Source organism: Scophthalmus maximus, chromosome 9 (assembly GCF_022379125.1).
Source record: "Scophthalmus maximus strain ysfricsl-2021 chromosome 9, ASM2237912v1, whole genome shotgun sequence".
In the NCBI taxonomy this organism is placed as follows: Eukaryota; Metazoa; Chordata; class Actinopteri; order Pleuronectiformes; family Scophthalmidae; genus Scophthalmus; species Scophthalmus maximus.
This window is the reverse complement of record NC_061523.1, coordinates 19,131,470-19,153,363: the sequence shown is the minus strand read 5'-3', so window position 1 is coordinate 19,153,363 and position 21,894 is coordinate 19,131,470. Positions and strand designations below refer to the sequence as shown.

The following is a 21,894-nucleotide window of genomic DNA, read 5'->3' as shown; positions in this document are numbered from 1 at the left end:
TCTCCTGTTGGTGATAGCCTTTGCTCAACTCAAAGGTCACAGGTGTGACTCACAGAGATGCGATGACGACTGTCTACATTAAGGAAAACCATAACTCTCTTCGCTGAATGTTGTCAAACCTTAATACGTGTAGTACATGATGAATAAAGTGTTATTTTGATATCTGCCCGTTTATGATGTCACATCCAATGGCCAACTGCCAGCCAGAGGCATCAGCTTCTAACTGATGGCAATGGAGTCCGACGTGAACACTGTTCGATCCTTCTTTGTTTCGCCACGGGACACATTTCTGTACGTTTTTGTCTTTTTCTTTGCACCAATCTGGAGTTTTATAAACGAATCAAAAGCTAACGATTTACCGTTTCAAAACTGTTGAAGAAAACCCTCATTTTCCCTCGGATTTAAACACTGATCGTCACACGTTTACTAATAAATATGTAATTTTGTGTTTAATTTCATGATTCAAAACCATTTTTTTAGAGGATTAACTTCTCCCTATTAAGGAATCACGTCAAGCTCTATGGATTATTTTTTTATTACATTTTTGTACTTAAATTTCCATGTCTGGTGGCGATTGAAAATGGTCAACCATTATTTTTTTTCCCACATCTTCATCCTCTCATAATTTGACTTTGCCCAATTACAGCAAATTTGAAGCATCTCTCACGATCTTTGCATTTGTACACATTTATCAGATTGATACATACTTAATCTAGCTGTAAACACATTTTATGTGTCCCAAAATGTCACACCAAACAGCGAGAGCGCTGGGCGCAGCTCGGACATCATTTCCATAACCCCCTAAAAAAAAACAATTGCACAAATGGACAACCAGGAACCCGTCGTATAATCAATCCTTGTGACACAGGAGTTTTATTTTGGCAGTTTAAACTGAGTTGTCCCGGAACTGGTGTCAGTCACTCAGCTGGAGTCGTAAAGGCCGAGCGATAGACACACAGTCTCATAATGGCTTTTATTTGACTTGGATGGCTTTCCCTCTGTTAGGAGAAATAACAAACAAATATGACGGTCGGTAAACAAAACAATAAAAGATTTATTAGCCACGGAACTCCTCTGAAATATGTCTTTTAAATGCTTTTCCTTCTTTGCCTTGTTCTCTTGTTTTTCTTTCTCCCGTTTGTCAGCAGTCCACAGAGAGCCGAGTGGTTTAAGAGAGATGCTCCTTGACTAAACAGATGGATTCATGGATACAGTTAGATAGTTAGGCTGATAGACGGGGAGAATGATAGAGAACGGGAACGCGGGATAGAAAGCCAGAGTGATAACAGCCTTTGCTTTCTATCTGTTTCCTATTTACTCTGTCAACGTCAGCACGAGTGCAACATAGACACGGCGGAAAAAAGAGAAAGAAAAATCCCCTCCTTACCCAGAAAGTGTCAAAGCCTTCTAAACAAGAAGTGTAAACACAAGGAATATTTTCCGGCTGTGCTGCACATTAAAATATCATAATACCATTGCTGTCTGTCAAATGTTTGCCCCTTTTTCAGCTCCTTCGTTACCACAAGCGCTGAGCAAAATTGCACATAAAAGCGCATATTTTCTTTGCCTAAAGAGTATACAATGCCAGGCGCATACTTTTCCCATCAAGGCCTGGGGAGAGGAGGAATGGGGAACGCTCATCTCTTGTCAAACAAAAGGGAATGCGCCAGAAAACACGGCGCTCAAAGGGAAACATCCAAAGTGATGAAACCTTGTTAGTTTGAGGAAATCAGTTTCCTTTTTTCCGAGCACGGCTCGCCAATTAACATTCACGGCACTAATGAACGTTGATTGCTCTGGAATAATGCACAACCAATCCCCCCCACAGTGTACTTGAACATGTGTGAATTAGACAGTGTAAGGAAATACAGTACGCATGTGTGCGTACGTGTATACAAAGGTAACGTATATGTTTGTTTTGTGTGTGTGTGTGTGTGTGTGTGTGTATGTTTATGTGTGAGAATGGCTGTGAAAACTCAGCAGTAAGACGCAGTTTTTTTTTTTATGCGTGACAGGAAAATGTTAAGAATATGGCTGGTACCTAATTACCGCTCTCTGCAGATAGGCTGGCTGATATCCATATTTGGTGTGTGTGTGCGTGTGTGTGTGTGCGTGCGTGCGTGCGTGCGTGCGTGCGTGTGTGCGTGTGTGTGAAGGTCAAATAGAGAAGTCCAGGCAGAGGTCTGCTGCTCTCTGCTCTTTTGTGCTGCTGTGATTCTTTGTGCATTCACTATACAGTGTCTGTGTTTGTTTGTGTGTGTGTGTGTGTGTGTGTGTGTGTGTGTGTGTGTGTGTGTGTGTGTGTCATGCAGGCCTGACTGGCAGGAGTATAGGGTGATTAGCTTGTCTGATATTTCATACCTCTCTTTCTCTCTCTAATTACATTGTGCGTTCTGAGCCCTGTTTGGATGCCAAGGCTTCTCCCCAACAAACAACACTAATAGAGTTAAGGCCAGGCCATTGTGTCGTGTCAGAAATCATTTGGCTCATATAGGTTTTCATTACGGAGGAGGAAAAAATAAAATAAAAAGACTGTTGCATATGCTGCCGTGTTCAGTAGTGTGTGCACTAAAAGAACGAGGAAAAGAGACACCACTCAGAGGGAGAAAAGAAAATATGTTGCTGGTGTTACTGAAGTGTGTGTGTGTGTATTTTGAGAATATGAGATTGCTTCATTTTTCCATCAGAGCAACATCGCACAGTTGGAGGGCATAAGGAAAAAAACAAAACATTGAAAACATGTGAAACACACATTCAATGGACACACACATACACACACACTGGTCTCTTATTTACTGATTGTCTCTTCCACATTCCTTGTTCTTTCCCAGCACTGTGAATTAATCACACACACACATACACATACACAGGCCCGCACACACATTTAAGATCTGATATTTCTTTGTGTCTTTGAAGCCCTTTGGACCAAATTGTTCCACTGATCATAAATGTCATGTCATCCTTTCTCTGTCTCCCTCCCTCACTCCATCTCTTTCTCCTTCTCAGCCTTTGTTCTGTAATTGTGTGTGTGCGCGCGTGTGCGTGTGTGTGCGTGTGCGTGCGTGCGTGCGTGCGTGCGGCATAGATCACAAAGTTGTGGTTTTGTTTATCATCTGACTCCATACATCTTTGAGTGCTTGGAATACCTCAGCTAATGTCTTGTGTCGTTCTCTCTCTTCCTCCCTCTCCAGAGACCTCAGTGAGAACCAGATCCAGGCAGTTCCCAGGAAAGCTTTCAGAGGAATCACCAGTGTCAAGAACCTGTAAGCAGAATTACTCCTTCCCTTTCCTCTCGTGTCAATTCCCCAAGCGTCCGTCTTCCCTATTCACCCCTCTATTCTTTGTGGTATTGAGCCTATAAAAAATGTTATAAAAAACTCGTACCAAATTCATACTGACAAACACTGTTCAAACCCACAAAACTCCATTCAACATTGTCTTGGGGATCCCAAAGTTTCCTTTCATACCGTATATGTCAGACGATGTAGCCTGGAAACCAGAGCGGCCATTTAGCTCTCGTTCATTTGCTCTCACTGATAGCTCTGCCTCCCTCTCATTCCAACCGATTTCCATCCATCCCTAATCCCATCAGGACAATCACAATGATTTATTTAAAATGGGGACGACTTAAAGAGGAGCGACTAAAGGGGGCCCCGCTGACGGATTTTCTGGTAACAACGAGTGGAGCGGTCTGTTGAATCCGATACTGCTGAATCTATATTACACTACATGTATAGTATCATGGTCTGGAATAAGAAAGACTTTAAGTGTTGCATTCAAGATAATGAACCATGCATCTCCCTTTTTTCCGTCTCCTCCTCTCCCTCTCCTATCTTTCTGTCCATCAAGTGTTCAATACCGCCCTGTCATTTATTCATGATGTCCTAATCACCAATAGTGTAATCAATAGGCGGCCCAATCAATGCTGCTCATCAATAACGGCTGATCAATCCTGGCTGATGCTGCACAGGAATAACTGCTAGACAGACTCTTGGGGATAAACATGCTAGAGAGTTCAATATAGGTTCAGATAGAACAGATCAGAAAAGAACAGAAACATAGAATAGAAGAGAATTGTTTGTGCCGCGTGCTGTGACAGATTGTGCTTGTGGTCTGCACCAGTATGGGATTATAAAGTTGGATTTAAAATATATATATATATATATATATATATATATATATATATATATATATATATATATATATATATATTTATATATTTGGTCAACAAATCGTCTTTGTGTAAATTAAATTCTTCTGTTGTGTTTCATCAGTCATGACTGACATGACAGAGGAGGAGGAGGGACCACGGGATAGAAAAACAGAGCAGATCATAATAAGTACAAGACTCAAACAAGATAATAATCCATCCTTCTGGATGCTCTGCAAGCTTTATTTCACTGCCAGAGCTGCTGAATGACATCATTTTTCATTGTGAAATGGAGGAACACTGGATAAATACTATTACAATATGCTGAGGAGTTCACAAAAAAAGCATTTTAACCTAAACGTAAACAAAGCATCATTGCAACGTGCATCGTGTGCTTGATTGTCACATTTCATACTTTTATCTTCTTTTATTCCACTCTGCCGTTGAGGATCATGTGACATGATCAAAAGCTTCAGAAGACTCACGAAATAGACGAATGTCTGTGGTGATTCATTTTTTCTCAACTGCTCTTTCAGGCCACAAGGTTGAAATTCAACGCTCCGCTTCTTTTTTAGCCATTATGGACGAGGAAGTTCTTAAAACGTCTCTAATTCCATAACAACTGCTGCGAAGATGTGATTTGATCAAAAGCCCTAGACTCTCCATTAAATGAACCTCGCAGTGAGACTGTTTTCTCAGACTCAATTAAATCAGCCATCGCCTCAAAACGTACGCGTCTTCGAATTATAAATATCCTTGTGGCAGTCTGTGATTTGATTAATATACATCTTGCTTAAGATCAGAAATTCAGAGGTAGGCTGTGAGCAAATGTGCTCCTCTGGTTGCTTTGCCTCTGATGTAGGTTCAATATGGCTGCCAAAGTCCACAGGAGATTATTACTCTTTGGTTAAATGGACCTGAAAGGGCCTGGACTCTATGCCCGGTGCTGCTGCGTGTGTTTGTGTGCTCGTAAGTGAGCCAGTGTCAGTTCCCATGGCCGCGCTCCAAACCCCTTTGAGTTAACGTTGGCCCCTGATCATCTCATCCACTCTCCCCCCTCCCGGAGGGACAGCGCTCCAAACTTAACGCTACTCGCGACCTTGCGTCTCTGACCTCAGAATCACGCCAGCATTTCACAATCGTTTTGAGGTTTGCGTGCCAAACAACATCGTGGGTTGCGGTGTTACATCACCTTACATATTGATGTCAATGTATTTGACCTGTCATCATTCAGGGAGGGTTTGCTGACAAACGTTTACACCTGACTACTGCCTGCTGGCACCACGGCCTCCTGTGGCTGTCCGTCTGAGCAGGTCCACTGAGCAGCCGGCCTCAACAGTACTGCAACCGGCCACTTAACTTTTTAACATCAGACTTGCTGTTTTTACACAACGCCTCACTGTTTTTTGCCAAAGTTACGAATTCATATCAATCAGATTGTCTCTATACCCTCGTTAAAATGTTTCCACACTATAATAGAGGAGTCATACATCATCAAAATCATTTACTTCTTTTCTCTTAGACATTTTGTACCACACCTCCTTCTCCTCTTTTTCTTTTCTCCTCTTGTTCGAGTTACGTTCTTACCCTTTCTTTTCCTCTTTCTTTCATCCTTCCATGTTTTCCTTGCCTCTTTTCTTCCCCACAAATTGCATCCCTCTCCCCCGCTTTTTGTCTCCCTCTTGTTCTCTATCTTCACCCCCCATCCTTCCTATGAACAAATTGACTTCCCAATCCACTACTCTTTTGTTTCTCTTATCCCATCATCTGTCTGCCAATTTATCTCTCTCTTTCAATCCCTCTCATATCCCTTCAACTCGCCCCCCTCCTCCTTAAATTCCCTCTCTCTCGCTTTCCTCACTTTTCACCCCCTTTTCTTCCACTCCTTTCAGGCCCTCCATCCTTCCCTCCATTAGACAAGGTGACTCCTGCAGTAAAAGGCTCCAACCCTCCATTACACCACAGATTAAAAAAAAAACCCCTCATGACATTCTGTCCCTGGTGGACGCAGCATTGACTTTTTTCGCGCGGCTCCCTCTCCCTCTCACTTTGTCTCTCTCCTGCTCGCCCTCACTTCCCCCTCGGTCTCTCTCGCCACCGCTTCACCTCCCTCGGTCACCCTCCATCCCTGTCCCTCTCCCTCTCCATCTCACACACCCTGTTTCTCAGAGGGTAGGGGGCCATATATCTCTCTCTCTCAGGTGTTCCCTGTCATGCTGCCTAGTGGCTACCACAGCATTGTGCACCATTTATCGCACTTATTTCACACACACACACGCACACACACACACACACACACACACACACACACACACACACACACACACACGCACACATGCACATCCATACCCAAGGACAACTTTCGACCCTACTATCAGATTGACTGTTTTGCTGAAACTGCCAAGAACCTGGCAAAAGCGATTACCGGAGTCTTCCACTAACCTAAGGAGACAGGTATATGCCATACATCTGTGTGTAGGTGTTTGTGTGCGTACATGTGAGCTCGGCTATACATTGTGCTGACGGCTGGTCCTGTCATTCCCCTAAACTCAACCTGTCAATCAAACTACAGATGATCAAGGCAAATGTTTGCGTCAGAATGGATGGAAAGCTCCGTGCCAAAATTCGTGTAGAAAAAAAAGAAAAAGCTTTGTGATTTGTGGTTATATCGATGTCAAAATCTGGATGCTTGTAAGCTCTCCTATTTTTTCTAATCATATTTTCTATAATCTAATCTTGTCGTGTCTTGCCTTGTCACAAAAGTCATCTCGCTGACCACCACGCATGTCCAACCGGGAAACAATGCTCAGTCCCAACAAGATGCAAAAAAGACATTGTGTAAAGTCACGTTAACGTAACACGTTTCTTCTGCACACACACAATGCAAATGCACTCTAGCGCCTGAAACAGCAATGAGAAAACTCTCCGTCCTCAGATGACTGACCCTTTGCAACAACGCCCACGCCGCGAGATAAAAAGAAGAATTCATTACAGTTGGTGCAGTCTGCACAGAACTGAAATGAATGATTCCCAGAATTGAGATGATTCTCCACTGTAGCCGCCTCTTTCTTCAATCAGTGTCAAAGCATGTAAGTCGTATAATGACAGCATCACTGAAGGCCTTGAATTGGCCACCTTTTGCTTTTGCAGTACTTTGTACTGTACTTTGAGTCGCTTTGTTACCGTGATGAACAACTAAACCAACCACACCAGCTAAAACCACGACACATCTGGCAGTGCTGCACTGGTCATCCCTTCAGTTGTTTTTCAAATTGCAAATCTTACTGTTTCTTTCAAAGCGTCGCTCTATACCCGTGACATTTTCAGTCTTTTCAATCAGTAGTGTGTAGAACATTTTCCCTCAATAACATTTAACCCCCATGTGCTGTTTTTGCAAGGATGCTATGGAGCTTAACACGACAAACAACCTCACAACATTCCTCACCTTTTGCGAAAACCTTGTTTAGAAGCACAAGACAGAATCAGTTTTACAAATAGTTGAGTTCAATGAAAGATGTATTCATCCCTCAGGGTGAGATTTGATGCATGCAGATCTGCAAAACACAAACTCACCACAAACAACTAATTCATACACTGACATGCTGTAAAAAAAAAAAGGTAATTATATCCATTTAGAATTGAAAAAAATATAAGATAAATAAGTGACGGCACTGAACATGAGATGTCATACACACCACAGTCAAAGGAAATTATGCTTATATTTACTTAAAACCTCAGTTAATCCCATCCAACTGGTTAAAGCCAACTGAAGCAATAATAATTAAAAAATATTTAAACCTGGCATGCAGATGTATATGATTCAAGATTTAATAACTTTTTTTATGTTGGGATATATACTGTATTTTACTCCAGGGAAACATAAATGTAAACGCCCATGTAAATGTACAACAACGCTACATACACAGTAACCATCATTATATGATGAGTTTTGGTCAGACTGCTACTTAATCCCGTTTCCTTAAATCAAATGTATAGATTATTTGGTATCCAGTAGTTAGCTACTGTAATGCTCTCAGCGCAACAGAGGCAGAGAAGCAGAGATAACCACAGATAGTGTCTGGTGTGTGTGTGTGTGTGTGCGCATGTGTGTGTACGGTCGTGGTCACGCTTAAATCCCAACATATGTGAGTCACTCGTACCATGAGGCACACGGCTGTATAGTTGGATTACAGAGGAGCATGGACACATCAGATAAGATACAGCTGTTTCATATGCCCTCACATTACACCCCAGTGCCCACACAGACACGCTCTTTATCTTGCGCAGCCATCACGTACTCATATTGTACCTTGTTTTCCATCTGCCCGCCTTCTCGCTCTCTTACCCCACTTTTTTTTTGGTTGTTGTGATGAAATTAAATTCATTTTTTTCCCCACTGGGTCCACCCATGCTCCACACAGACCCACTGGCAGCACCTTCAGGTGGTTTGGAAGAATGTGTTGTGTAATATCAACCGCAGCACAATTGTACAGTTCATTAGTGTACGGACAAAAAAGGAACCCACCCCATGGCTTTACTTCTTTACCTTTCTCCTCCCCGTCATCCTCTCCCCTCTCCTCTCCCTCATAAAACGCCCCCATGCTTCACGCTTCCCTTCCCACAATGCAGTGCAGGATGGCCGTTTGTTTGAATTATGACAACAGCGCCTTGGAGGGAGGTGAGAACATTGTGTCGGGCTGGTGCACACATGCACGCGCTCTCTCACACACACACACACGCACACACGCACGCACGCACGCACGCACACACACACACACACACAGTTTCTGACCTGCATATTGCTGTGTGTCTTTGTCATTGCAGACGCTTGCCTTCAGTTTTTGGCCATCTGAGTCAGGCATATATATCTAGCAAGTATGTGTGTGTGTATGAAATTAAATATACAAAAAAGCATCCATAGGGGAGCATATGATCTTTAAATGCCGTAATGCGATAATGCCCAGATGTCACTGAGTCATATCTCCCCCACCACCAAGTATACTGGGAGAGGTGGGGAAGAGGGATGAAGGGACGGTAGCCACCTGAAATCAGATTCCCATTTTTCTTTGAATGACACAAACCCCCTACGCACTTCCCTAAATGGCAGGATGTAGCCAATTCATTTAAAGGTTGTGACCAGCCGAGACAGGAGGGAGGAAATGTCAATGCCGTTGTCTGAATAGTAACACACTTAGCGAGAGAGCAGTGTGATCTTTCATCCTGGTGATGGGATTTGCAATTCGGTTTTTGACGTTACATTTACTTAAACTCACATTTTGGAAAAGACAACCTGCACATGAGAAGTAGTTAGTTTCTTTCTGTAGACAGATTAGATCGAGAGTTTTGTAGATCTGTTCACTTGAAGTAAATGTAAGGTTATATTCAGTTTGACAAATTTGCCTTATTGCCTTATTGACTAATAATTATGTGGAAAACATGGCATCTCTTCAAGTAACCTTGATCATCATTAAAAGCCGACCGATCATTTGCAAGTCAAAACCAACCATTTACTGTTCAAAAACCCGGCCACTGCATTCAGGCCACATCAAGTGGCAGCCATTACCGATGTCCATCCAACCTACATCAGCAGCTGTTCCAACCATTTGCTCCTGGAGATGAATCAACAGCTCAGCAAACCTGAATCAGTCGCCTCACTTAGATGTGTCCGTATCAAAATGATATATTTATAAAAATGAGTGCCAGTGAGTTAAAGACAAATCAAATAAATGAGCTCTAATGCTTGTTCACGGCAGAGAGACATGAGTGCTTTTCTCTTAAATATTCAGACCACATCTCTTCTCCTTGCTCTACCCCTCCTTTGTCGTTCAGGCCTTTACTTTATATTTTTTCTCTTTCTATCCGTATATTACGTATTTATTCTCAGTCCTTTAGTTTTTTGTCTTTTCAATTTCCTACCTCCTCCTCCTGTACTTCTCTTTTGATCCTTAGCTTTCCTCTCTCTGGCGGACCGGCCCTTCGTTTTATTTCCATCATTTTCCCACTTGTCCTGTCTTCCTCAGCCCTTCCTTCTATTTCCTATCCCCCATCATTCACTCCCCTGCACCCTTTTTCTTTGAGTCATTTCACCAGTGGTGCTGATTCCATCCCATTCACATTCTCATTTCTTCCCTCTTTCAGTTTTTGTCTTCGGTCCATTCACCCCCCAGTGACCTGGGTTTGCTCATCCTACTTGACGAGTTTCTATCACAGACTGGTAACCACCAGAGACCAGAGACAAGTGATTTGGGTTTCTTTCATTCTCAAAAAAAAATGACAGAGAGCGGGGGCTGGTAACGCGCTGTTCTCAGTTACACTACTTGCATCAAAAAGTGTAAGAAAATGTTCAGAAGCAAATAATATTTGAAGTGTTGCTAAAGTCACAAAATATTTTTCAGATGTGAAGGTCCTTTGATTTGATCTCATAGTGAGTACTTTAATCAATTTAAAACAAAAACGAAAAGGCAATAGTAGTCTCAGCAAAATAAAATCACACCAATTACGTAAGTGTTGCCCAAGATGACGTATCAATATATATATTTTAGCAAGAAATAATCCATCACAGTTTATTTGGAATTATAAAAAAAAAAAAGTTGTTGATAAAATTATTTTTTCCTCCTTCCTGTGTGTGTGTGTGTGTGTGTGTGTGTGTGTGTGTGTGTGCTTGCGTGCTCCCCTCTGCTACCATCTGGAGCAAAGAGAGGCATTAAATCAATCTGCCAATAGGCTTCATGATAAACATGATTAAACACACTAATTGTATGGCAGGGAATTCAATTTTGGATACCTGCTCTACCCCCTCTGAAATAATGTAATATGAAGACATGGAAGTACACACGAGGGCTATGAATTCAACACATATACTCATACTTATTTACACAAAGAACAGCCCCATCCCAGATTCATACCAATCATGTCGCTGCTAATCAGGGTGCTTGGTGAACAAAGCTGTCACAGGAATCTAATCATATCACAGATGATGGAATCCTTTACTGTGGGCGAGGATGGTAGATGAGGTGTGTGGTCACCAATAATCCACCAGTTTTATTCACAGTTCTGGGAAAATTTAAATTACGAGGGTTCCTTGGAGGATGGTATCTGCTCAATGTTATCGACACACAATCCTAGAGTTGAAGACGAGGTGGGAAGCCCACAGCCTGACTTCAAGAAGTCACCAGTGTCATTGGGGTAACGCGTTGCACGTCAAGACGCATTACACTCACATGATTGAACATGTGGAAGTCTCCACCCACAAACTTTTAATTCAGCACAACTTCAAACACCAATACTGGAAGCCAAATAAACCATAGCTAAGGTGTAGCTACGATGCAACATCGGGTTACACTTGGTCATCAAGATCATGGTTACAGTTTATTAAAAGGTGAAGAACAATTGCTTGATATAACTTCAATTATTCTGCATGACAGTAAGACGCACTGCATCCACCACACCGACCTCTAAACGCCCTGATGTCTGACCTTGCTACGTAAAGGACTCACGACTTCCTGCACTTGCAGTAAACGTTAGTATCGGGCATACAAATTATCCACTACGAATGCAAATACCAGGAGCCTTAATGGACCTCTTTGTTCATTGGGATAGCGCAGCATTAATCCACATGCTTCATAGTCTGTGTTACAAAAAGAACATAACTGAAGATAAAAAAGGCTTTGGCAGTGCCATGCCTCTCCATACGGCTGACCAGGCTGTGAACCAGTTTTCTATTCACAAAAATTTAATTACATTAAACACACAGCCATATGCCGGTATTATCCCCAGACTGATTATATTTTTAGAGTCCAGTCATTTAACAGATGTTCACACTCTCAGCTCTCTTCCCACAAGTAGCCCGGAAAGAATCTTACATGGGTGCAAACCCTATCGAACTCTTCTTTTTTACACTGTTACACAACAGACCACTTGTTTCAGCACTCCACGTCGATGACCCCTGTGATCGCAGCGTGGCAAGGCGGTGAAGAACTTATCTCTCAGTCACCTCCAAAATACAACTGCCTCGCATCAGAGCACATCAAAACATCTCCTCAGTCTCCAGAATCCTCTGGAGATCCGAGAATAATCATGTTGCGAGCCAAACCTGGCCTTTGGGCACGGAGTTGTTTGATATTTACTGTCTTGAGTCCAAACTGAATTCATGCCAATTGTTAAACACCACCATCTGGTCAATATCAAGTAGGAATACATGAAAAATGTGTTTTGCTCCGCTGTGCAGGGGACTGGTTTCCTTGAACCTGAACGTCTCCAGCGTGGAGGAAAATGTTTAAAAAAATTAGAGCACACGATTCAGACAAGCCCGGTCACAGCGTTGTGGCTTTTCACGGGTGTCGTCACCGTGTATCTGTCATTGTCGATTCTTTTCACGAGTTCACATAACTCCGATAAGATAATAATTTTCACCTGTTTCCACGTTTTTATCTTGCCGGAAGTCGCTGCCCCGCCGTCTGTCTTTGACCAGCGGCTTCATATTGTGGTGCACTCGCGGTGTACTAGTAAATGCACTTTTCCGACACTCCGATCCCTCAAACTCCTCTGACACACCCACACGAATATGCACATATAAAAAACAAACCAAAGAAATGTGTTGCTCCTGAAGCCCAGATGCAATTTGCGTTGCCCTACAGGAAAACCTGCAGCCCCTGTTTTAGGAAGCGCCTTCCTCAGGGTTCAAAGCTTGACATGACTGATGCTACAGGTGTTGCCGTGTGCCAGGCAGACGCCGCGGCTGTGTGGAGGAGACGAAAAAAGGAGATTTGAAAGGCTGATACATGAAAACAGGGCAAAGAAGTGGATTAGCGATGGATAGACGGGAGTGTGAGAGGAGAAAAGGTGAAGGGGAATCAGAGACGAGTGGAGACGAGAGTCTCCTCGGGGGAGGGAAAAGAAATGGATTATGAATGGAGAGTGGAAGAAAAACAGGAGCAATGCAGAAGATGGATGCTCGCAAATAAGGGGAGAAAAAAGTAAAGGGGAGGATGGAAGTCAAAGAAAAAAAGGATGAGGGCGGTGGGGTCGAGTGAAAGAAAAACGAGATGGGGAAAGGGGACAAGGAGGAGAACATCGGAGTGAAGTGATATGCTTTTATCTTAGTGTCTGGAAGGCAGACGGTAACTCGCCATGTCCTGTGAGTGTGATTGAGTGTGTGCGTTGGCGTGCACATCTTCACCTCTCTCAGTGTGTGTGTGTTTGCTCAACAGGCTATATGCCACTCATCCATTTCTGTTGACTTACAGAAAAAAACTACAAAAGATCAGATACTTGTCTGCAATACATTCATCTGCTCCTCCGCAAATAAAGAAGAAGAAGAAGAAGACAGGGCGAGGGGAGGGGGAGGGTTGGATGGATGAGAAGGTTGGAGGGAGGGAGGAGGAGGAGTGGAGATTTCAGGGGTTGTTGGGTTCATGGATGGAGGGATGGACGGTGGCGAGGAGAGGGGGGTTGAATACCTAGGCCTGAGCAAATTGAAGTAAACGCAAAGGATGGATGATGGAGGGGTACATGGTGCATCTGGGAGTCCAGAGAACGAGGCGACCAGCAAGCCAGGGAGGGGGGGCGGGGGGGGGGGGGGGGGAGGAAGAGAGGAAGGAAAGAGAGCAGGAAAAAGCGGCATAGTCGTGACTGTAGGTTGATTTACGGAGGCTTTCCTTTTAATGAAATTGTTTCAGTGACAGAGCCGGTAAAAGGCCCTTAATGGATTGGCTGGCCTAATGTAATGAAATTACTCCCTCTTTCACTACAGAGAGAAAAAAAGAATAAAAGAGGACATGGGGAGGAGGAGGAGGAGGACGGAGAGGAGGAAATGCAATTAATATTTACAGAACAGACAAGCAGGGTGGGCTTTAGTAGCTACGGCTCGCTCGCTCTCTCCTTCAGTGTGTCTACGTCTCTCGTCCCTCTCTCTCCCGGTGGCCAGTGTGCGCCGGGCGCACGGCGAGGAAGGGAGGTGATAGGCTGATGCCAGACAGGCCACTTCAGCGCACCGGTCTCCTCTCTCGCGCTCTCCTTTTCCTCCGCTCCTCTCCTCAGGGCTGGCCACATGAGCACTGAGGTGAGAGACTTAACCTTAGCTTGTGTGCTGTCGTCCGGACCGGGCATCCCTACAGTGTGTGTGTGTGTGTGTGTTTGTGTGTGTGTGTGTGTGTGTGTGTGTGGCAAAGAGAGTTAATGCCAGGATCTCCTACCTGCTATCTTAAGCCCAATGCTGAGATATCATCTCACACACACACAGCCACAGGCACACTCACTCATTCACGGAGCCCATCTTTTGTGAGTCCCTCCCCCAGCTGAGCAGGACCCTGCCGACTTGAGCCTGACTCTCTCCCATCTCTGTCTCTCATCTGCGTGTGTGTGTGTGTGTGTGTGTGCGTGTGTGTGTTTGTGTGTGCGCATGGTGCAGGCAACTGGACAGCAACCACATCAGCTGTATCGAAGATGGAGCTTTCCGAGCGCTGCGCGATCTGGAGATACTGTAAGTAGAGACAAAACCCTTGCCTCTCACTCTCACTGCTCCATCCCTCTCCTCCTCTTCTCATCAGTCCCGTCTTCTCCTCCTCTCTTCCCCCTCTTCTTGTGCTGCCCGTGAAGAAGGAATCTGTCCTGCACTCTCCTTCTCTCACTATCAGTATTGTTTTTGTCTCGTTCTGTTTCTTTGTCCTTTTGCTTCTTTCTGTATGAAAATCGAATCTTTCTCTCCTCTCCTCTGCTCTCCTTTCCTCTCTTACTTGCATGCCATCCCTCTTTCTTTCCCTTCCGTCTACTTTTCTATCTCATCATTTCATTTTCTCTCGCTGTCTGTCTGTTGTTTTTTTAGAAAAGCTTCAACTTAAAGATGCCTTTTTTTTCTTGAAAAAAATGTAGTTTCTCTCCTATATGCACATTCAAGTACTTGTGTGTGCATTGCTTGCAAAGATAAAGCGCAGCATACCTGTTCATTCACCGGCACATGTGTCGTCCTTGACTCGCACTATACCGACAGTGCACACACACACACACACACAAGCACAAAGAGTGAGGGGAAAAGTGTATCTGCCACCTGCTGTGGTTTGTGTTTCTCTGCACCATGTGTGTTAATGCATGTGGGTGCATACAGGAATATGTTAATGCTCTAGCGTGTTTGCCTCCAGCCGTGCATGTGATTGTGTGTGTGTGTGTGTGTGTGTGTGTGTGTCTATGTGTAGGTGTAGCAGCCATGTGTGTGTGTGTGTGTGTATCTACATGTAGGTGAAGCAGCTGTGTGTGTATGTGTGTGTGTGTGTGTGTGTGTGTGTGTGTGTGTGTGTGTGTGTGTGTGTGTGTGTGTGTGTGTGTGTGTGAGCGTGCATGTGCATGTGCATGTGCGCGCGTGTGTGCGCAAGTTTGTGTGTCTGGTCTGTCCACATTTCCAGAGCTGCTCATTTGTCACTGTGCTCCAGAGGTGTGACTGGCAACTGTGCACTGATGGCTTGTGCTGGCAAAGGTGTATGAGCATCATTCTGCAAACACACAGTGTGTATTTGTGTGTCGATGGCATGCATTTGTGCCTGCACAGAGGCAGCTGCTGTGCTTCATTGTGCATCTTAGGTTCAAGTCATTGCATCAACTCAATGGACGCAATGGAGTCATATTCTGCCGTGCGGTGCGGGCCGGTGAAAAGGTTTGTCGTACCTTTGCTGAATATGATTATTGGAGGGTAAAACAGTTCAGCAAATTACGAAAGGAAAAAAAAAGCGAGAGAAAGGCACAAGGACAAAGAAAGAAGAAACATCATAGGAGAAGGGGAAAAAAATGACAGGACAGAACGAGAGCAGAGAAAAAGGAGGTTGACATTGTTCAAACGCTGGTTGACCATTACAAGTGGACTGGATTTAGGTTCAGTCAGTGAGACCCAGAGGAACAGACTGAGATGCTAATATCAGTGTTGAGGTTGAAATTTAAACAGGAGGAGGATGTTGCTGACTGTCATGTTACTATAACCAAATGTTTTTGCATCGGTTAGGCAGCCCAGATGAAGAATATAGGGGAAAAAACCATTAGGCTCTACTGTACCAAGCAATATTAAAACCAGAGACCATAATGGAAAATATGTTTGTTTTTTTAAATTACAACATAGAGCTGCAGCATATGAAACAAAAACTGCTTCCCACTCATACAAGCCATGGACTCCCAACAGTGTCAGACTCATCTTGATGAATATTGTGCTGTACGAGTGGTTGTCGTTGGTGCAGCATTGTTCTGCCTGATGCGTTCACATGAAAGACTAAAGAGAGAGGACGATACAGTGGAAAACATTCAGTAGCCTACATGGCAGCCTACGCTGTGGATCACAAGCCCATACAAATTTGACTACAAATCTTAAATGCCGTGCATCAAGGAGGTATTGAAATTTTTCTGCTGCAAAATTGTATCTTCTGCTTTGAAAATGCTGGAAAAAAAGAAAAAGAGGTTCATTTTTCCATCTATCGTTCAACCTCTCGTGTCTCCCTTTCAAGGTTTTATTCCCTCACAGCAAAGTTAGTGTTTTCTCTTTTGATTCGCCAGCCTCAATTTTGGCTCAGCGCACAATGGGAGTGATCGGGGGCAGATAGAGGAGGATCAGCAGCGTGAGATACAACATATTAGCAATTCATAAGACTCTGACAGCTGAGTGCTCGACAAGATTTACAATTCACTGTAAATGCGCAGCCATTCCCATTCCGCAGACAGCATGACAGCACACAGTATATTCAGTGAATGTGACGTTTTAATAAAGGCAGGTGTGTGTGTGTGTGTGTGTGTGTGTGTGTGTGTGTGTGTGTGTGAACCTGCTCATGCATGTGTGCAAAGGGCATGAGTGACAGTAAGCAATTCTGCCGCTGGACTGATCTTCATTTCGAGCATCTTAAAACACACACACGCATAAACACACTCACTCACATATGTGTATTACACACACACATGCACACAGACCCATCTGTCCAGTTGTGTGGGTTCATTTCGTGAGTATATTTCAAAATGGGATGACAGAAGGAACAGTGATTGGAGGCAATGGGACTGCACCATCAGGTAGGTGTACATTGTCTGCGTGCACCTGGGCACACAAACCGTTATACCTGAATGTGTGTGTCGGAGTGTTTGGGTGCAGTCTTGTGTTTCTATCTTTCTGGGGACTGGTTTTTGTGTCTATGGCTTTAATAGTGAGAGCATTTGTCATAAGTGTCAGCCAGCAGTTTCTTCAACCATGGGCCGTTCAAAGCTTTTAGGGTCGAGGGGTGAAATGATTCGTGGACTTCTCCGTCAATCAATCGATGGTTAGGTCTCTTTTCAAGCAGCAGTACTGAGTGTGAGCCGGTTCCATCCCGGAGATTTGCTGATTTTCTCCGTTTCGTATCATTGTGAATATCTTGAGGTGTTTGACTGATGCTCTGACAAAACAAGCAATTTCAAGATGTCACCTTGGTCTGTGGGAAATCATTTGTATTCTTAAGTATTTCAAAGACTTTATAGACAGTTCAAATTGAAAGGAGAATAAACAAACGAGAGCACTCAGACCTCCGCCAAGGCAAAGCAGCCCCCCACCTATGTGCTGTATCAACCCAAATCCCTTTTCATCGCAATGGTGAAGAATCCATCAGAAAATTCCTGGATCCAGATGCGGATGTGGATCCCTCCCAGTTACCATGTGCGAGACGTGGCAAAAAGACGATCACATAACCTCCTTGGTGGATGTAATGAATTCATATTGAAAATAATTGTTAGTTGAAGCTTTAGTTCCCACTGGGATTAAACATAGGTGTGATAGAGGTTAGACTTTGGTCCGTGGTTGTGCACTGTTCAAACATTGGTTCGAAATTGCAAGTGTTTTGCACAAGAGACTGTTTGTAGACTGGTAGGCAAAATGAGTGTGCGTGTGTGTGTGTGTGCGTGTGTGTGTGCCTGTGTGTGCTTGTGTGCGCGTGTTCCAGCCATTTGTGAGTCATGCTAATTGAAAGCGTGTGCCACTAACGAATCTCCACATTAATTAATCTAGTCATTTTTAATTAGCCGCTGTTTCTTGGTGGACTAAGTTTTATCTGAGCTGCTTAATATGTTTCACAGCAGCAGCGCCGACGAGTCAAAGCTGAATGTTGGGCCATCGGGCTCATTTTGAAAATTCTAAATGAGTTTAAGTTTGTTGGTTTCATTAATAGTCTTGCTATAATTGTTCTGGAAAGTGTGATGGGGTGTTTTTTAAGATTATTATTAAATTAGTCAACATCCTATAATGATGCAACATTTAAAAAGACTGTTTATAAAATATTCAACAACTCACAAAATGAAAAATTTGGTGTGTGTCAATGCGACTAAAAGGCATAATCATTCATTTTGTTGGACAAACTGCTGGATATTAAGAATTCCTCGTTTTAAAAGTAGGGATGATTTATTAAATCATTGCATTTCCATGCATTTTATTACTTACATTTTGCATTAAAGGGAAAGTTGGTTAGGCTTTTCTTTATTTTCTGTAATATACACAGTGTGGCAATGTCGGATAACCCATTACAACGTGGTCATAGTTTCAAATAACGAGGTAAATATATATCAAAGCTCTGAAAGCTCTGAAAAAGCTGACAGAGGAGGTTTGCTATACAGTCGTCCGGAATAGAACATCTCACCAGCATCGTTAGCGTTTATGTTTCCTGTCAGCAGACCTTTTCCACTTCAGTCGGCCTTTTAGCACATTTCACACGCAGACACCTATTAACATGAGCATGGGTTGTGCACGGAGACTCAATGGACCACACTATGTCAGACACTAAGCAGGTAGGAGGCGGTGCCTCACACGCAGCTGTGGTCAGGTGACAGCTTTTATTTTTTGCTCACAAGCGCTTACCATCAATATCAGAATTGACTAATGAGGAGGCCTGAGTTCTGAGTTGACATCACCTGTTTTCTGTCCTGGGCTCAGTCCGGGTAGTTTTACATTTTAAAGAAGAATGATCACAAAAGGTCAATGTCAACAGAAATCAAAGCATTCCTAAAAGAATCACGGAATGTATAGCGTTAACATTGAAGTAAAATGCTTGAGCGATTTCTCATTTTCCATCATCAGTGCTCGTCAACTCAATTCTAAATTTTAAGAAATGGATTTTTTACGTGAAGTTCAGGATTAACCGATTTGAACTGCTGTTGATCTCCACGTCTTGGTTTGACAGAAGAGTTTTGCTTCCTGAAGAGGTTTTTAAGACGAAAGAAGGAAATTACTGAAGACATTTTTACATTCACCATTTCCTTTGACATCTGCTCCCGTAACTCTTGTGTCCTCTCCTGCTTCCCCTCCGCTCTGCTCTCTCTTTCATGGCTGCCAGGATGAAAGTGGAGGATCAGTGTTGTAAAAGCAAGGCAGTGCTAGGCTATGATTTATTTAGCTCCAAAAGGACTGTGGTTACTATCCCATCCTCTATTTTTTCGCCAGAAGAGACAAGACACGAGAGACTTTTTGGGAGGTGGAGGGTGTTCACTGAATTGAAAAGGGCAGAAGGAGGGACCTTAAGGGGAGGGAACGAAAGGAAAGCGTGCCGTATCGGTGTTGTAAAAACAGCCTGTTTCCTGGACATCATTTATTTATCTGCTGTCCTGAGGAGAGGGATGGAGGGAGAAACCGGGCGATGCAGAGGCAGAGATAGGAATGCAAGGGTGGAAATGAAGAGATAAAGGTGGAGAAGATTAAATATAAAAGGCGCGGTGAGAGAGAAGATGGGGACAAATACTTTAAATGAATAGATACAAGAGAAATGCAAACAAGAGTGGACAAGGAGGCTGACAGAAACTCTGCCTCCCTGTCCTCCTGGTCCAAAGCTGAGAGGAGCGAGATGCCGTGCACAAAGGTGCAAAAGTCATCAGGGAGCAAGATGGAGGAGAAACGGAGAGGCATGCAGAAACTGATGTGATGTAAGCAGAAGAAGAAAAAAGGAAAAAGAAGAAGATAGAATATAGATTGAAAGGATCAGAGGGAGGGGAGCAGGGAGGCATTCATTATTGATGGAACAAATGTCTGACTGACTGACTCAATTTGGCCGTTTGTTGTTACCAGACCACAAAGGCTGTCAGACAGACAGCGTTTCTCAAAGTGAGGATGGAGTCCCTGACTGGGTCGCGGCTGAGTTGATTTCCTGGGTCCTTCAGTTCCTTTTTAATCACGATATATTACGTATTACATTATCACTACGCATGTTTTACTTTTTGCGGAACGCCTTTTCTCATCTCAATATGTCCCGAAAGTGACCCGCACTGAAACACAACCCCATGAGATTGTGTTAGTATAGTTAGTATTTAAACGTTTGAATCCCTGATTTTAAAACTGATTTGTGTAAAGTTTAACAAGCTGGATTTCAAACAGCAAATGCTGTCAGTGCATAACGGAATTTAACAATGGTTCTTTGAATTTAAGGCTGAATTCAGCCTGTTACAGGCTGTAGTCACAGTTGGGCTTTTGGCGCAACTTGACCTCTGCTGAAGGTCATCCATTCTCTCTCCTCAATATCCGTCTCTGGCCTGGAATGAAGATAAACTCCAGCTCTGCCATGGTGAAAAATTAAAAAAGGAAATTAGCAGGGGCTGGTGATTTAAGGTGCCACCGCCCGCAGATTAGAGGAGTGGGTCATTTGGCTGGAATGTTGCCAGGCAATTTCTCAAATGAACTTTTTGGCTCGTCTGCTACAGGGCGCACATGCTAATAACAAAAAAAAAACCCCCTAAACATTACCTTCCTGGAGCTAGTTTCGAGGCCAAAAACATTTATCAAGTAAATGCATCACCTGCTCTCTCTCTGGCGTCAGAGAGTCAGAGGATGCACAGCTCGGATAATGTTTTAGACCGGGCCAAGACCAAAGACTTTTCAATTTGCGCCGCAGTGGGATGCACCATATTGATTTTGCCGACGGACAAATGTTGAGGATATTCGTCATTGACTGTTTTGTCAACTCGGATCACGATTTGTAATTCAAAGCTACACAGTGCGAGGGGGGGAACTGAAGGAAGATGATCACGCTCTCGATGACCGCAGCATTTTGTGAAGTTATGACATCGTGGTTATGCTTACGAAACTGAGTCAGTTTAACTTTGGCAGCTAAAAGCTAAAAATAAAAGTGGGCATGAAATGATGATTAGAAGAAAAAAAAGAAAAGAACTGAAAAAGGTATTAAAGATGACAGGTCCTCTTGTGCAGCAAACAGCCCCCTTCAAAAATGGCATCAACTCAAGTGGCGTGATCCAGTGTTATTCTTTGTTTTACCAGACCAGCCAATCCATTGACATTGCGCAGCCTGTGTCCTTTGATTCTCCTCCAGGACTTAGTAACATTGATTGCATGATATAAAAACCGCTGTCTTTTTCAAAGGGGTCCTGACGCGACACTGAAGTGGCTTTAAAGATCAAACACCCCCGGGGTTTTCTTTCCCGTCAACACAGAGACAGACCCAAACTTGACTCATTACTCTTCCACTTGAAATCGCTAACAGATTGCGGGTCATGGTGGCCTTATCATATTTGTCATTAAACACATATCAGAATCAATTAGAGCCACGCAGTCCTTCCAAACAAGTGATTTTCCTGATGACGGTCGTTACCGAGGCGTGACAGCGAACGTGGAAGTGTTGACATTCGGCAAAAGGATTCATCTTGATTGCGCGACAGTGCCTTTCATCTCAACACAAGCTCTCAAGGCTGCCGACGTTCATAAACACATTTTGTATTTTTGTGGAGTGAAGCCGTCTTTGGTCTCCGCATCCACTGCAAAG

General features: G+C 43.6%; 1 protein-coding gene across 2 annotated transcripts in view; it reads left to right on the top strand.

Annotated features, from left to right (window-relative positions):
• The window catches only part of slit3 (slit homolog 3 (Drosophila)), a 217,608-nt gene that overhangs the window by 117,949 nt on the left and 77,765 nt on the right, over positions 1-21,894 (top strand). The window contains exons 5-6 of one of the 2 annotated variants that reach the window (XM_035650188.2): positions 3,192-3,263; positions 14,559-14,630. In XM_035650188.2, coding sequence (XP_035506081.2) covers positions 3,192-3,263; positions 14,559-14,630 — 144 coding nt within the window. Of the gene's footprint in view, positions 1-3,191; positions 3,264-14,036; positions 14,211-14,558; positions 14,631-21,894 lie in introns of those variants that run through there. The other variant, XM_035650189.2, reaches the window with a different exon arrangement.